This window comes from Spea bombifrons, chromosome 9 (genome assembly GCF_027358695.1).
Source record: "Spea bombifrons isolate aSpeBom1 chromosome 9, aSpeBom1.2.pri, whole genome shotgun sequence".
NCBI lineage: Eukaryota > Metazoa > Chordata > Amphibia > Anura > Pelobatidae > Spea > Spea bombifrons.
In genome coordinates, this window is record NC_071095.1 from 5,759,967 (window position 1) to 5,776,960 (window position 16,994).

At 41.5% G+C, this 16,994-nt stretch overlaps 1 protein-coding gene across 1 annotated transcript; it reads left to right on the forward strand.

The window, feature by feature from the left end:
• Nucleotides 1-8,085: 8,085 nt before the first annotated feature.
• Nucleotides 8,086-16,896, forward strand: LOC128505132 (uncharacterized). The gene is made up of 11 exons (XM_053475431.1): nt 8,086-8,594; nt 9,677-10,220; nt 12,168-12,264; nt 12,462-12,563; nt 12,806-12,906; nt 13,128-13,223; nt 13,960-14,092; nt 15,007-15,108; nt 15,400-15,540; nt 15,710-15,831; nt 16,646-16,896. Exons 1-11 carry the CDS (start codon nt 8,219-8,221, stop codon nt 16,812-16,814), a joined length of 1,983 nt encoding a protein of 660 aa, XP_053331406.1. The 5' UTR covers nt 8,086-8,218; the 3' UTR covers nt 16,815-16,896.
• Nucleotides 16,897-16,994: the final 98 nt, after the last annotated feature.

Consider the following 16,994-nt stretch of genomic DNA (forward strand, 5'->3'; position numbering starts at 1 on the left):
TGTTAGTGTGTGGCTATGTTACTGTATCGGTAAGTATGTTAGTGTGTGGCTATGTTACTGTATCGGTAAGTATGTTAGTGTGTGGCTATGTTACTGTATCTGTAAGTATGTTAGTGTGTGTATGTTAGTGCAGGATGTTAATGCATCTGTGTAAGTATGTTACTGTGTGTGTTGGTGTGTTACTGTATGTGTTAGTATGTTCATTTGTGTGCTAGTATGTTTGTGTAAGTGTGTTAATGTGCGTGAAGATATGTTACTGTATGTGTTAGTATGTTTATGTAAGTAAATTAGTATGTATAAGTAAGTTACTGTGTTTGGGAGAGTGCGTCTGTGTGTAAATATGTTAGTGTGTAAAATGTGTTACTCATTTGTGTAGGTATTTGTGTAAGTATGTTACTGTATGTGTTTGGTATGTTACTGTATGTGTTAGTTTATGTATTTATGTAAGTATATTAGCGTGTGTTAGTATGTTACTGTGTGTAAGTATGTTAGTGTGTGTAGAATCTGTTACGTGTGTGTAAGTACATTAGTGTGTGTAAGTATGTTAGTGTGTGTATGTCAGTGTGTGTAAGTACATTAGTGTGTGTAAGTATGTTAGTGTGTGTATGTTAGTGTGTGTAAGTATGTTAGTGTGTGTATGTTAGTGTGCGTAAGTATGTCAGTGTGTGTAAGTACATTAGTGTGTGTAAGTATGTTAGTGTGTGTAAGTATGTTAGTGTGTGTAAGTATGTTAGTGTGTGTATGTTAGTGTGTGTAAGTATGTTAGTGTGTGTATGTTAGTGTGCGTAAGTATGTCAGTGTGTGTAAGTATGTTAGTGTGTGTATGTTAGTGTGTGTAAGTATGTTAGTGTGTGTAAGTATGTTAGTGTGTGTAAGTATGTTAGTGTGTGTATGTTAGTGTGTGTAAGTATGTTAGTGTGTGTATGTTAGTGTGCGTAAGTATGTCAGTGTGTGTAAGTATGTTAGTGTGTGTATGTTAGTGTGTGTAAGTATGTTAGTGTGTGTAAGTATGTTAGTGTGTGTATGTTAGTGTGTGTAAGTATGTTAGTGTGTGTAAGTATGTTAGTGTGTGTATGTTAGTGTGCGTAAGTATGTCAGTGTGTGTAAGTACATTAGTGTGTGTAAGTATGTTAGTGTGTGTAAGTATGTTAGTGTGTGTAAGTATGTTAGTGTGTGTATGTTAGTGTGTGTAAGTATGTTAGTGTGTGTATGTTAGTGTGCGTAAGTATGTCAGTGTGTGTAAGTATGTTAGTGTGTGTATGTTAGTGTGTGTAAGTATGTTAGTGTGTGTAAGTATGTTAGTGTGTGTATGTTAGTGTGCGTAAGTATGTCAGTGTGTGTAAGTACATTAGTGTGTGTAAGTATGTTAGTGTGTGTATGTTAGTGTGTGTAAGTATGTTAGTGTGTGTAAGTATGTTAGTGTGTGTATGTTAGTGTGTGTAAGTATGTTAGTGTGTGTATGTTAGTGTGTGTATGTTAGTGTGTGTAAGTATGTTAGTGCATTGGTTACTGTGTGTGTTACTGCTTGGGGGTCCCCTGCAGGACGTACAACAGTTGGGGGGCCCCGGCATTTTTTGTTACATCACTGACATATACCGTATATATATATATATGAAAGAGAACGAGAGAGGTTGAATATTTGCATTGAAAGCAGCTTTTCTTTGCAGTTTCCAACAAATATTTAATTCTATTTAATCCCAAAGTCTCTCTGAGCTCTAACGGCGTTCGTTTATTTTATGAAAATCCAACGGAATTCCCGTACTTTTCCCGTAGAGGGCGTTTTAAAACCGCCCCGAGTTGTGAAGGTGACGTAAATGAACGTTATGGAATCGGTTCTTAAACCACCTACGGAGTACCATTGTCTTTGAGGAAGCCGCGGTCTTTCCAAAGATGTCGGCACCATTACATAGACCTGTATAGCACCTAGAACTGTAAAAAAATCAACGTGACGGGTCAGCTTTCATATAAAATAACTAAGAGTACGAGGGGGCGGCAAACGGGTCCATACAAAAGTAAAAATAAAAAATCCATATAGCCGCGTTTGGGGCGGAATACTAATATTTACGTTCTATTTATACAATGGCTTACATTATTTATTTTCAAATAAATTAACGATATAACCTTTCCTCTTTGATATCATCGACTTCTTAAAGGTTTTCGTTTTGGTCCGAGAAAAAAAAAATGATGGAAAATGAATATTTTACCAAACCAAAGATCACCACCTCACCGAGAGCAGGCGTTAAAACTTCCGAGTTTAGAAATAATCATTTTTTATTCCAGTACATGTCGTTTTTCAGCAGAAGCAGGAACGTTGATAAAAGTCCAGCAGAAACGTAGAAACTCCCGGGAAGACTTCTGATGAGTTTCCCCTTATTTATAACAGAGGTACCTTTGTTGATTGATCCGATCACATCTCATGTGGATGCGTTTCTGGAGTCCTGATAATTTTTTTGTGCCGGAAAAAGAGGAAATACTAATCGACGTATCGAGAAACTTTTAGTTCTGATTATAGATATTATCCGCACCCGCTTTATTTAAACAATATGGGCTCTATTGTTCTTTAGAAAGACGTTCTCCAGCTTATCAACCCAACGTTTCCACCCCATCTACATGAACTTTCAGAGTTCAGAGGAGGGCAACTGAAATACTAAATGGTTTACAGATTAAAAAATATATCGGACAAAGGGAGCTCGATATGTACGGCTTGGAGGAGAGAAGAGTGGGGGGGGGGGACCAACATTTAACAAAGTACAGGACGGAAGTTTATTTCAAAGAAAGAGAAATGTTAGACCAGAGGCCGTAATCTAAAACGTAGAAGCTTAGATGTGAGGTAAGCGAGTTCTGGGTTAAGTCGCCTCTTTTCATCCTTTAGTTTGTCGAGTAGGAGCCCTCTTTGAACTTGGCTGTCCACTAAACCCAAGTGGTCTTACTGTGAAAACATAAGTCGTGATGCGCTTCAAAATAACTCATTCCAAGATGGCGGCGGAGTCAACTTGACTGTGGTTGGGTTGGTAGTCAGGTTCCTATTCACTAGCTTAAACCTTTGTGAATAGGGGGCAGAATGGAGAAAACGATGGTCATCGCAGTGCTCCCCACACAGGGCGGCCCCCGAAGGCATCAGCCTTACATTCGATTTCACCCACTTGGGCATGGACAGTCCAAGCGCATGCTTGACGCTGATTTACTCACTAATGTTTAAGTAAGGGTATACAGAATTCCTGATCTTTTGGGAATTAGGGAATCCTGGTGGGGTACTGACCTAAGCCTATGGAGTTGATTGCTAATATTGGGGATGAATACACCTGTTCTTCTCCCTACACCTGTGCTCATGAATTTCAATAACCTTAAGATTATCAGAGCAGGTGCAGAGTTTAACACACACCAGAAATGCCATAAAGCCACTTTTTTCTCTGGTGCAACACCTGTTCTACTGAGTCACTTGAGGACAGCATATGGATCGTTGGCTCTGGACGAGTCCTCAGCCTACAGACGCCTCCACGCAAGCAGGAAATGTCTACAATAGTAACTCTGATGACCGACGGGTTATGAAAGAGTGTGCAACAATGTAACAACCTAAATGTGGAACAACTTAAAAAATGCACAAGCTAAAGGTTCTGTAGGGCTACGTATCATATACATACTCTCCAAACTAGTGCACACACACTAACACGCACCTAGACACTCACACAAACATACCAGACTCAAACTAACACAACCAGACACACACTAACATACCCAAAAGACACATATTTACACACTAACATACCCACACACACACACACACACACATACTAACCTACCCAAAGACACATGTTCACTCACTAACATACCCACACACACATACTAACATACCCAAAAGACACATATTCACACACTAACATACCCACACACACATACTAACCTACCCAAAGACACATGTTCACACACTAACATACCCAGACACACATACTAACCTATCCAAAGACACATGTTCAAACACTAACATACCCACACACACATACTAACCTACCCAAAGACACATGTTCACACACTAACATACCCAGACACACATACTAACCTATCCAAAGACACATGTTCACACACTAACATACCCAGACACACACATACTAACCTACCCAAAGACACATGTTCAAACACTAACATACCCAGAAACACACTCATAGTAACCTATCCAAAGACACATGTTCACACACTAACATACCCACACACACACATACTAACCTATCCAAAGACACATGTTCACACACTAACATACCCACACACACACATACTAACCTACCCAAAGACACATGTTCACACACTAACATACCCACACACACATACTAACCTATCCAAAGACACATGTTTACACACTAACATACCCACACACACACATACTAACCTATCCAAAGACACATGTTCACACACTAACATACCCACACACACACATACTAACCTACCCAAAGACACATGTTCACACACTAACATACCCACACACACATACTAACCTATCCAAAGACACATGTTTACACACTAACATACCCAGACACACACACACATACTAACCTACCCAAAGACACATGTTTACACACTAACATACCCAGACACACACATACTAACCTACCCAAAGACACATGTTTACACACTAACATACCCAGGCACACACATACTAACCTACCCAAAGACACATGTTCAAACACTAACATTCCCACACACACACACATACTAACCTATCCAAAGACACATGTTTACACACTAACATACCCAGACACACACATACTAACCTACCCAAAGACACATGTTTACACACTAACATACCCAGGCACACACATACTAAGCTACCCAAAGACGCATGTTCAAACACTAACATACCCAGACACACACATACTAACCTACCCAAAGACACATGTTTACACACTAACATACCCAGACACACATACTAACCTAACCAAAGACACATGTTCAAACACTAACATACCCACACACACATACTAACCTATCCAAAGACACATGTTCACACACTAACATACCCAGACACACATACTAACCTATCCAAAGACACATGTTTACACACTAACATACCCAGACACACACACACATACTAACCTACCCAAAGACACATGTTTACACACTAACATACCCAGACACACACATACTAACCTACCCAAAGACACATGTTTACACACTAACATACCCAGGCACACACATACTAACCTACCCAAAGACACATGTTTACACACTAACATACCCACACACACATACTAACCTACCCAAAGACGCATGTTCAAACACTAACATACCCAGACACACACACATACTAACCTACCCAAAGACACGTTTACACACTAACATACCCAGACACACACATACTAACCTACCCAAAGACACGTTTACACACTAACATACCCAGACACACATACTAACCTACCCAAAGACACGTTTACACACTAACATACCCAGACACACACATACTAACCTACCCAAAGACACATGTTCAAACACTAACATACCCAGACACACACATACTAACCTAACCAAAGACACATGTTTACACACTAACATACCCAGACACACACATACTAACCTACCCAAAGACACATATTCACACACTAACATACCCACACACACATACTAACCTATCCAAAGACAGATGTTTACACACTAACATACCCAGACACACATACTAACCTACCCAGACACATGTTCAAACACTAACATACCCAGACACACACATACTAACCTAACCAAAGACACATGTTCAAACACTAACATACCCAGACACACACACGCACTAACCTACCCAAAGACATATGTTCACACACTAACATACCCAGACACACACATACTAACCTAACCAAAGACACATGTTCACTCACTAACATACCCACACACACACATACTAACCTACCCAAAGACACATGTTCACACACACACATACTAACCTACCCAAAGACACATGTTCACACACTAAAATACCCCCCACACATAATAATATACCCAGACACTCACACATACCCAAAGACATGTTGACACACATCAGCTTCCCCATCCCTCATTAATGGTGTCCAGAGAAGGCTTTAAATTGCATGAGAGTCTCAATGGGTTAATTTTTTTTTTTTAGAATGTATTTATTTTTTTAACTGCATAGACACGCGATAGGGCGTTGGGCGCGTTCTTATTTTTGCACAAAACAATTTGGCCGAGCGTTTTGGTCTCAGAGGAAACTGGCGAGTCGCGCGTGTTTCGGCAAATTAAAAAGCCAGCGTAGAGCTGCATTGAACCACCTCTAACCCAAACACAACATCGTTGCTGTGCCATTTCGGCATCTTAATAGGGCACCTTTATTATTAAATGATTCATTCGTTATCGCCATAGAATGTCTTTAAACTTTAAGAACGAAGCAGTAAAATGACCGATCTGATACGTTTTTTTGGATTAGCACACTAGTGTTTTTTTCGTAAGTGGAACAGCACCTTTAATAGCACAAAAATCACAAAAACAGTAACTAGGAATCCAAACTAAGTGTTCTGTGGATCCCAGCATGAACCTGATCTTCTCCTTCGTACAGGTGGCTCGTGATGTGAGATTTGGAGTCTTTGTGACTTATTTTACAGAAGATGGCGAGGTTCTGGGTTCGTGGTAATGGATTTGTGTTGTGGTCCTTTGTAAACCGGGAAGATAATGAAATATTCCATGGGCAAGATGGCTCATACCTGAGTTGACTCAGGTTCTTCCTCTTTGGCCAGGACTGTGGTCCTAGTGAGCAACCATAAGGACCCTCATGACGCACTTTCCTTCTGCTGTAGGCGAGTTTAGTGTGAGCAGCCTTGGAGCGTGGGCTTGGGTTCCTCTCAAACAGCTCGCTCACCTCTCAGAGAAAGTCTTTTTAATTCTGTCCTTGTTGGATAACATTTGTATTTGATCTAATGATCAACCTAGTGATCTAGTAGTGAGGCAGGGGAAGTCTTTGCTTACGTCAGTATCCTGGTCAGGTGAGTGGATGACACACGGCTATGACATCACGACCCACCTGCTTGAGTCTCCCTGTACCTTACATTACAGGTGTCCAAATCGTGGCACCTGTGTTGGAATGTGTAGCCAGAGGCAGAGAGGGACTGGAGACAGATGCGGGGCCGGAGATGTGGCCACCATACCTGAAGACCTACCCCATGGGAGCTGTTATGGAGATACGTGATCCCCACTGGCCTCAGAAGGAGGGAGGTCGGGCAGCTACGTGGGACAGCGCAGGAGACGATATATTTGTGTTGATGACGGCACAGATCTTCCTGATTCTCGGCTTGATTGTGGATCCCATGTTCTCCTTTTCCAGCCTGTTTCATGAGCTACAAAAGCCAGGCTGAAGCAGACTAAATAATCTGATCAGATACCCAAGCAACTGGTAGCCGGGGCTTCAAAACCGCTGCTGTGACAGTCCCAAAGATTCGTGACTCTTGGCAGGTACATAGTGTACATGTGGCAGCTCAATAGTTGTAGAACAGCAAAAAATTGGCATGGGACCAACAATAATTAAACCAAACGCCGCATTCTGTAACAATAGGCTCCATGCGCAGGCTGACTTCTGGAGTTATTACAAAGCATACGACGTTGGAATCTGGAACACAATTTTTTTTTCTCCATATCTGTAACAGCTGTATATTCTAAAACGTTCAAATCAGAGCGGCAACCCCCAAAACGTATCAGCGCAGGAGGACTAGTCATCAAGATGCATTATCAACCACATGAGAACATAACTTCAATAGCAGCCATTGTTTAACCTCACTGAGAGCTTAGTAGATACGCGGAACAGCCTCCCAGCAGAAGTGGTAGAGGCTAATACAGTGAGGGGGGGTTAAACATGCATGGGATAGACATACGGCTCCTGAATCTAAGACGAGGTCCTAACAGCAGGGGCGGCTAGATCCTCCCGATCGTGACCTTGGACTGCTGCTTTATATACAAAGTGACATCATCTTATGTCATAATACAAAACATGTATGTATTCAGGTAAACAGTTATTTTTATTAACCACCAAATAGAGCTTTATGAGTCAGCAGCTGCGTTGGGAAATAAAACGTTGCGTCCGAATAACGATCTGGGGGAATTTTTTTTGGGTTTGAACATCACAGTGTTTCTCTTGGACTCCTCGAATTCTTCCTGTTTTGCCTCGCCGGAGAGAAAGGTGTGTCCTCATCCCTCAAAAGGATAACACAATCACGTGGACGTCCCGGCTGTCATTTGCATGAAAGAATATCTGCCGTGCGGACCGAGAGGTTCGAGCTGCAGAAACACCCGGTGGATGAGAAAGAGAAAGCAAGGAACTAACGGAAGCGCTCTGACCTCCGGAGACCATAAAAAAGCCCGAGATATAGCCGCGCGCATGGAAAAGACAGGAAAACCCAACCGTTTCTGGAAAAAAGGGAAAACCGCCCCAAATTCTCACCCCGAAGCGGTTTGCCTTCTATCGAACAACCGCAAAAAAACAACCAAAAACAGTAAGATTGTGAAGCGGCTGGGAGAAGAAATCAAGATGTGTGTGGAGAGCGCGTTGAAAATCCCAAGAAAATACTCAAAGAAGCGTTCCTCCAGCCCAAGTTCTGGGCGAGAGACGCCGAAAGGTAGGAAAAACACTAAAAAAATTGTTCGTTTGTAGCAAAAGGGTGAACGTAAGCCACCTTCAAACATATGGAACGTAGGGAGAGGTTTCTTAACGCCTCCAGAATTTATAGGGTTAAACAATTCTACTTTTGTTTTTAATTAACAAAATAAAAAAAAAAAAGAGAATCGAAAAAGGGTTAGCGTGTGTGTTGGTTGGAAATGAGCCATTCCCATCGCAAAAGCATATATTTTTTATATATCTATATTTGTCTTGTTTTCAGTAGAAAGGATAGATTTTAGGGAATTAAATAACTGCCTTGACGCTTAATATTATAGCGCCAACGTGTTCCGCAGCGCTGCATGGTGGAGGTAAAACCGCACACTGAACATCAAATGATTTCAAGAAAGTAAAGAGAAGAAAAGGGATATTAACCCCTTAAGGACAATGGGCGGTCCCTAAACCCATTGAAAACAATGCATTTTGTCATTAAGGGGTTAACTCGGCTAGGGACCCGTTAGGCAAGGGAGGGAAACCCTGTGTAGGGAGGAAGGGGTGGGAGAAAGGCTAATGGAAAAGCTTAATTACCCCAGCATACAGCAATGTAGCTCAGCATTGATGAAAAACCATGTCATGTGACTTTCTCTGCTCAAACACCACACTGAGCTGATGCTTTACGGTAACGCTAATGAAGTCCGTTCCTCCATAGACTTTCATTAAATGAACACAGTGATTAACACAGAGGTATTCTATTGCTTAGCACAACAAGGAGACTAGGGTGCGTCCGGTGGGGGCGTTCTCCATCAATGCTCAGATAGGATATGGATGAGGGTAGCCAACAGGCAGCGCTCCATCTCTTATGGTCCATTGCGTTCCATGATGTCTGAGAATAGTATGCATGCTTCATAAGACTTGAAGTTCCACAACAGCTGGAGGTCCACCTGGTTGGCCCCTCTAATATGGGTGATTTCTGAATGTAAAATTCTATGTGTTACTACTTCAAGCTATTGATAAACCACCAGGAACATGACTGATCATAACCAATCAATCAATGATCGTAACGATAGTTTGTAATATTGAATATTTGTTTGTGAATTCTTTTAGATGAAGCCTTCTCCGAGCTGGTGGAGAAGAAGCGCTATCTTCATGCTTGTGACCTTATTTCTCAACTAGAGACAGATGATGTTGAAACTGTAGGTGACATGTACCAGGTCCTAGCCGGAGACATGTGGAGGACCGTGCAGACGGCCCTTACCGGTGACAACGGTCACGCCGAGGAGCTTAAACCGGTGGCAGACTGTTTGAAATGGGCAAGGAAGCAACGGTGGGCAGAAGGATCAGAATGGAGTCCTAGATCCTGGGATAAGGATTTGGAGAATCTCCTCAAAGAACATATCAGACAACAACTCCCGGCGTTTGTTTGCGATGCGAAGACGAAACCAAGCATCAGAAGTCACTTAGAAGACTTGGAGAGAACAACTTTACAGATCATAGAAAGAGACAGGCCACGTCTTGGAGATCTCTTTATGGACTTTGCCAAATGCTTGGCCGTCTCCGTGCTCCACCACCTCTCGTCGCTGGCAACGGGAGATTATAGTTACGAAGAATGTGTGCTTTTGTACAGATGGGGCTGTGAGGAGCACAGGAGGTAGGCAGCGATTGGGAAACATACGCCGTTATAAAAAGCCAAGGATATAGTTGTATGTTCTTCTAGAACTCTTATATGTTCTAAACATAGAAACACGGGATTTGATAGCAAATAAAACCGATGTGGAGCTTTTAGGTAAAGTAGTGCACTAAAAATGCGAAAATGCGTTATGGCGGCCCAGCTCAGCAGATGTTCAGTAGGGTGGAATAAATGATTCATCTGAAAACTTTCAGTTTAGTAAATACATTTCTGAAACAAAGAAGTCATTAAACATAGAATTTCATTATGACCACCTCGCAAAGCGGGGTCCTTGAAAAGCTTATATATTGTTTATTAAAATGATGTTCAGTGGCCTAGTCTGGCCAACTAGGTCCAGGGCCTAAGGCAGTAGGCCCAGGGGGCGCCCAACCGGCCCATAAACACTACGGGGGCCTCTGCCATGTTGACACCATCCTCCATAGTTTCGTTCCGCACCATGCTTCCTTTAAAAGGGGGGTTCCAGGATATGACATCATATCCCGACGACCAGTAGAAAGGACACTGGTGCGCGCGTGTGTGTGTGTGTGGGGGGCGACAGATGGCGCTGTCCTGGATTAGGTCTGGGGCAGCACCAAAGGCAAACACTCCACTGGGAATAAACAATGTTTCTTATATGTTTCTTAAAATTCCATTTTGGACTCTCTTACCCACCTAGGGGTTAACAGGCTTTTTTTTTTTAACTAAAAATTATTTTAACTAAAAATGATTCCACCCCAGAACTTTTTTATAGTATTGATTGACTATGTTGAATGTTCACTTTGGTGAATAAAACTAATCTAGCGTTCCGTGTTAGCGAATAAACAATAGAGGTCGTTCACATCTTTGGTCAACGTCGTCAGACTAGATTTTCATGTCTCTATTTCACACAGCAAAAAAAAAAAAAAAAATTAAAAAAAAATTTAAAAAAAATCAGAAATTAGAAGCCGTTTTGTGGTTTTGATGGATTTCCCACAAAACAATTCACACGATGGGGATTTCCACGCATCATGTGCCTTGTTTTATATCCTATTTATGGACCAAAGAGAAAGAAATTTCTTTTTAGCACGCCATGAAACACGACTTTTCCAACGTACATTCCAATAATAACATTTATTAACTTCCAATGTAATTAATAACCATTTATTAACTTTATTTAATTAACATTAATAACATTTAATTATTTCTCTGCTGCTCACTATTTACTTGTTGGCCACTGTGGTTTGGAAAATCCGATATTTTGCAACGTTAAGAAAGTTTTCAGAATTTTAGAACTGTTACTAACACTAAAAGGCTACTTATTTTTATGTAAACACCCATTTTTTTCCTATTGAATTGGATAGCTCCCAAGTGTTCCGGCTTTGGAGGGCAGTCCCAATATTTTTTAGTTCCAAAGTCGTTCATCACTGGTGTTTATGTTTATTCAGCAACAAACTATTAAGTCGATCTCGGCAACGACTACTACTTAAGAAAATTAAGCAGAGGCCAGGGCGGTCCCTTGACATCGCTTGCCACATATTTTCATGTTAAAGTCACTTTGGAGTCCATTTTCCACGGGCACCGGTGCATTTTACTGCATGCAAATCAGTCCAGAAATGATTTCCTTATTAGGCTTCATCTTTCTCATTTGACTCCGCCCCCAAGCTGTCTCTACTGAAAGCAGGAAGCATGTGTAAGTACACCTATTGCACATGCTCAGTAGCGCTCCCATTTTACTGAAAGGGGAGCTAAAGTCAATACAGTAGAATGCATGGCCGTCCACGGGAAACATCTATAACAAAATAATAAATAATAAAACCTGACGGACTAAAATGGGGCAAATATAGAAGGAAGGACATTCTTATCTTCTCCAAAGTTTATGCAAAAGAGTATTGGTAGTACAAATTAAAAAAAAAGTATATTATCAACATTTTTGTTGGTTTTAAATCACAGACAGCGCAGGTATCTGGCGGAGTCTGAGGACTTTGATCACTTGCTGTTTGTCGGTTGGTTCGGTGACAGTAGAAACAAAGTGACGTGCACGGGAAAGGTGAGTAACAACTACAGTTTGCTACGTTACTTCTGTGTTCTAGCCACATTCTTCCAATCGGGGGCCAACGACTTCGTAGATAGAACCGCAAAGCATTACAACGACACAAGAATGAGTCCGACGCGGGTTACATCGTAAACGCGAACGCTACACGCAGCCAAACTGTATCACTAAAAGAACGTAAACCTTTATTCCAGAAAACCATTGGTAACGTCTTGCGTGAGATCCTTCAAAAAGAGATCGTGTGGAATACGCAGCCAGACGATGAGCCGGGATTCTACTTCCATGATATCCTAAAGGTAAACACGCTTCGTGGAGAAGAACCTCCTCGCTCCTTCTGGATCTTTAATCTTGAACGCCTTAAGGACAACGGGCGGTCCCTAAACCCATTCAAAACAATGTATTTTGAGCATGTACGGGCTTTGTCATTAAGGGGTTAAAGGGGAAAATCTAGCTTCGGGCCACAAATAACTTCGAACGCAATTAACTTAATCCGGTTCTCCGTGGATCAAAGGGTCTAGCACCTATGTTTTGCTTTTAGGAGGCATCTAAATTGACCAAGGCTGTGGAAGACCTTGGCGAGACATTAGTATCCGACGTCCAAGGAGTGTTACGGGCTGAATTCTTGCATTTTGTGACCAGGTAAAAAAAAATAAAAATATATATTATCTAACGATAATTCTTCTTCTCCCCAATCAATATCTTAAAGAAAATTGTAACCGATCAGACTAGCCTGCCCGTTTCTCCTGCGGTAAAGACTCGGACCTTAATCAGTCGTTGGTCCCGTCTTAGATTCAGGAGCCGCATGCCCATCGCCATGCGTGTTACATGTGATGTTGGATGGTTTTTTTTTTTTAATTTAGGTATAACGTTTTTTTGGAAGAAAAGATTGAGGGGAACGTCTCAGGAAATCAGATTTCCACATCCCTGCGGGTTTTAAAGAATTGCCAAATATTAAGGTAATTATCATAGTAATAAGGAGGCCGAGCGGTCGTTATTTGAGTACCGTGTTGTTTTTAGTTGTTTTTATTTTGTGTATATATATATATTTTTTTTTTTTTACCAATCCTTCTAATTTAGTAATTTAGGTTAAAAAAAAAAAAACACAGAAGTCCGTCAAGCTCAGCCCTGTTATTTTACAGCTTAGTGCCGCTTCTAGTTTTATCGTTCTTTTAGGAAGTGGCGTCCGACCACAAACACGCCGGGATGTCTTCTGCAAACTGTGGGGACTTTTCTGTCCTTACAAAATATCTCCGGTGCTTCGATGATCTATAACGAGAGATTCATGTTGGACGTTTAAACCATTGATGGTATCAGGTGGCGCATGTAAAAGGAAACGCAACAGCGGGTTCGTGTTTTCGGCGGTTGTGGAAGCAGATGGGATTTCCATCAAATCTCACCGGGGTTTGTCCATCATGCAGGCCATAGCTGTTCAGTTGACCACAACTTACCTACACATGCACAGTTTAGCGAATAAACCCCTTTAGCAGTATTTTATTGGAGAAACAAGCATTGCATCAAACAGAGGAGAAGATGTATACAAACTTAATGGTACGAGGGATCCAGGGCAGAAGAAGACAACCAACTTGGCATCATTAGACGGTGGTGTCTTCTGCTTAAAGCTTCAACTAGACCAAAAAGGGATGCCCTCTTTGCTCTTTAACGTCTGACAGCTTTGTCTCCCTTAAATCTTAGGACTATGCTAGATAATTTAGGAAAATTACCCGAGGACAAATCTCACGAAATGACGGAAATACCAGTAATCATAAATAAATGCGAACGCCGCGGAGTCAGACTTTTATGCGCTGCCTTGAGATCAGCAATGAAGGTATTTGACTTCGAAAACGACAAACAGAAACTTAACAACAGTGACAGAGAAAATGATAAGTTGTATGGTTTTAGCGCGCAAGACTTGTGTTCGTGTAACACAACCGCCCTCAACGGTGGGGGGAAATAAAAGGAGAGGACTTTTAAGATATGCTAATTTCACCACCTTTTGCCATTGGTCTCAGGTTCCCTCAGCTAGAGTAGTGCCTTATTTTTACCCTAAAAACCGTTAAAAGAAGTAAACTAATTAATTGAAAGATAAAAGGCACAGGCTATCAGTAGTTTTAATTAATGATTTTTTACAGTAAAAGGTGAATTAAATGTATCCATGTATCACCCAAGGCTCAAATTATTACGGGGCTTTTAGGGCTGTAGAACCCTGTGATACCCTCATACCCAGCAAACGATCTGAGCTTCTAGAAAAGAGGGGCATCAGGGGAGAGACGAGGGACCCAGGGGGTTTGGGTCCAAAGTAGGGAGTCCTACTCCCAAACAGGGACACTTGGGAGAGGTGCAGATGTCTGCATCTCCCTCGGAGTGCCACCACCCAGGCCAAGTTGCTTAGATATACCTTTGGCTGTAGACATGGTTGGAAGAAGCCAACGTCTGGCCAAGGCTTGATGTCTACCTTGTAGACTCTCCTGGCCCTGCGTTGCCCATTTGGTAGTTGGGACAACAAAGGGGGTGGAGTTTGTACATAATCGGTGGGCGTTGTAAGCAATGGGACAAATATAGCAGACCACACCCACTCTCATGATTAATTACCTGCCAAAGAAAATCGTACACAAGTATAGTACATGCCATCTCCTTTTAAATGTATGGAAAGGTGAACCCAATACAGATCTTTCTCCCTTCTCATTTTGGTATACATTTACTGAAAAAAACGTAACATTTATTTTACATTTCTCATCATAGAAACCGTTTCAAACATACTTTCAAGAAAATGACAATCAATATAAAAACATCCTCCAGGATTTTAAAAAGCGCTGGGAACGCACAGGGTTTCAGTATAACAAGGTGAGCGCCGCTGGATCCGATCGGTGGCATGATGGGAATGTATAGTTTTATACCTAAATTGAGTTAAAAAAACCTGTTCTTTTGCATAAAATCATGACAGATTTTAAACCTAATAAACAACAAGATTATATTGTGTAAATGGTATGGACCGCATTCTAAATTAAGATTTTTTTCTTGCTATTAATATAAGAGTTCTAAAGTATTTTAAAGTTTTATTTAACGTATTATATTGCGTTTATTATGTTTATTTCTCTTGCTTTCGCACATCACTGAGTGAACTTCTCTCCGTAGCAGCTCGTTGAGGCGGTCCATCAGGCGGTTGTTGGATTGTACATTCAAACCTTTATTGGCTGTTCTAAGAGAATATGCGAGAATAAAGGGGAAATGTTTACAAATGGGGGCAAGTTCTTGCAGAACGCCTTCCAGAACCTGGTAAGTATTCTGGATGATTGTTGTGCCTCTCATGCCCGTGCGCCATGACCATGCCCGACTGGGCAAACTGGGCAAATTGTCTACCGCCACTCCGTAATTATAGTGTTCTGAACCCGTCAGGGTCTGTTTCATCAACACGTCCTGATAATTTGTCTTCTGTCTCACGAAGTGTAATGGTGACCTGCTGCTGGATGATCCGATGGACTACATCTCACAGATACTCAATTCCCAGGACGCCGAGTCTTTGCAGACAACTGTCTTTTTCTTCTGTAATAACCATCCTGATTTAAGGTGAATGAATATCGATGCCTCATTGTAATATTCACAATCCACGCGGTGATATAGGAGTCACAGAGCGAGGAAGCCAAAGGTCCTCACATCAGTTCTTCTCGGTGGGCCAGCCGGTTGCTCCTCAATCCAGTATAGGGGTTCCCCATATGTGTTTCCTTTTAGCGGGACATTATTGTTGGCACTTTGGCATCGTACAGAAGTTAAATAGTAATACAGAATCACGTTTCATCCAACTTGGCATGTGTTTTTGGTAATGGGTTTCGCTTGGGGGGTTGTAGCACCTACATAGAGGTTGTCTCTGGAGTTCTCGTTGAACCATGTTACCCCTTTGCCAGCATTTGGGGTAATTTCAACCCCGCATTGGCAGGTCCCCTTGAACCATACAGAACAGGGCTGGATGTCAGCTTTTTCTGATTTTTTTGTTGACTACAACTCCCATCAGGCTTTCACAAAAGGTCCCTTTCAAGACGATGGTTTTCACCTTGTGGCCTTGATGTCAGCAGGCCTAGAATTCTGTTTATCGTTGCTTAACCCCTTAAGGACAATGGCGGTCCATTAACCTATTGAAAAAATGCATTTTGAGCCCGTACATGTACGGGCTTTGTCATTAAGGGGTTAAAAACAAGTAATTTAATGGTTTTTTGTTGTTGTCGAGATGATCATGCTCAAGGTGGGAAATCCAAGACCATGGCCCCTTTGGGGCTGGAGCTGGAAACCAACTAAACTAAGATAAAGCAGTGACATCCCGGCCATGTCTGTGTCCTCGAATAATCTAACACCAAATAATCTCTAAAATTCTACTCTGCTTCTAAAGGGAGGAACACTTGAAAGCGATCATGAAAATCAAAGGAAATCTCAACCCCAAGGAGAAAGAACAATTCCTGTATTACCTGAAAGAAAGAAAAAATGACCTTCAGGAAGAAAGAGTCAGTTTCTTCGAGGATATCGAGGTGAAACCTTCCAAGTGCTGCTGTGTTTGCTAGCGTTCCATCTGCTCCGAATCCACGGACGTTGCCGTTTAATTTCTGGGTTGAAATACTCAGATATTCACAAACTGCAAAAATGTCTTTTAAACGTTGCGACAATTCATTGAAGGAAATATAACGATGTACAGCTTGAAGTATTTAAAATTAATAAAATATATATTTATTCGTTTTGTAGTC

Bases quoted from the DNA above. Each gene is read 5' to 3' on its own strand.
- LOC128505132 (XM_053475431.1), top strand. From the start codon at position 8,219: ATGAAAGAATATCTGCCGTGCGGACCGAGAGGTTCGAGCTGCAGAAAC. The intron at 8,595-9,676 runs GTAGGAAAAACA...GAATTCTTTTAG, and splicing joins TGGGCGAGAGACGCCGAAAG to ATGAAGCCTTCTCCGAGCTG. The intron at 15,832-16,645 runs GTGAATGAATAT...CTGCTTCTAAAG, and splicing joins AATAACCATCCTGATTTAAG to GGAGGAACACTTGAAAGCGA.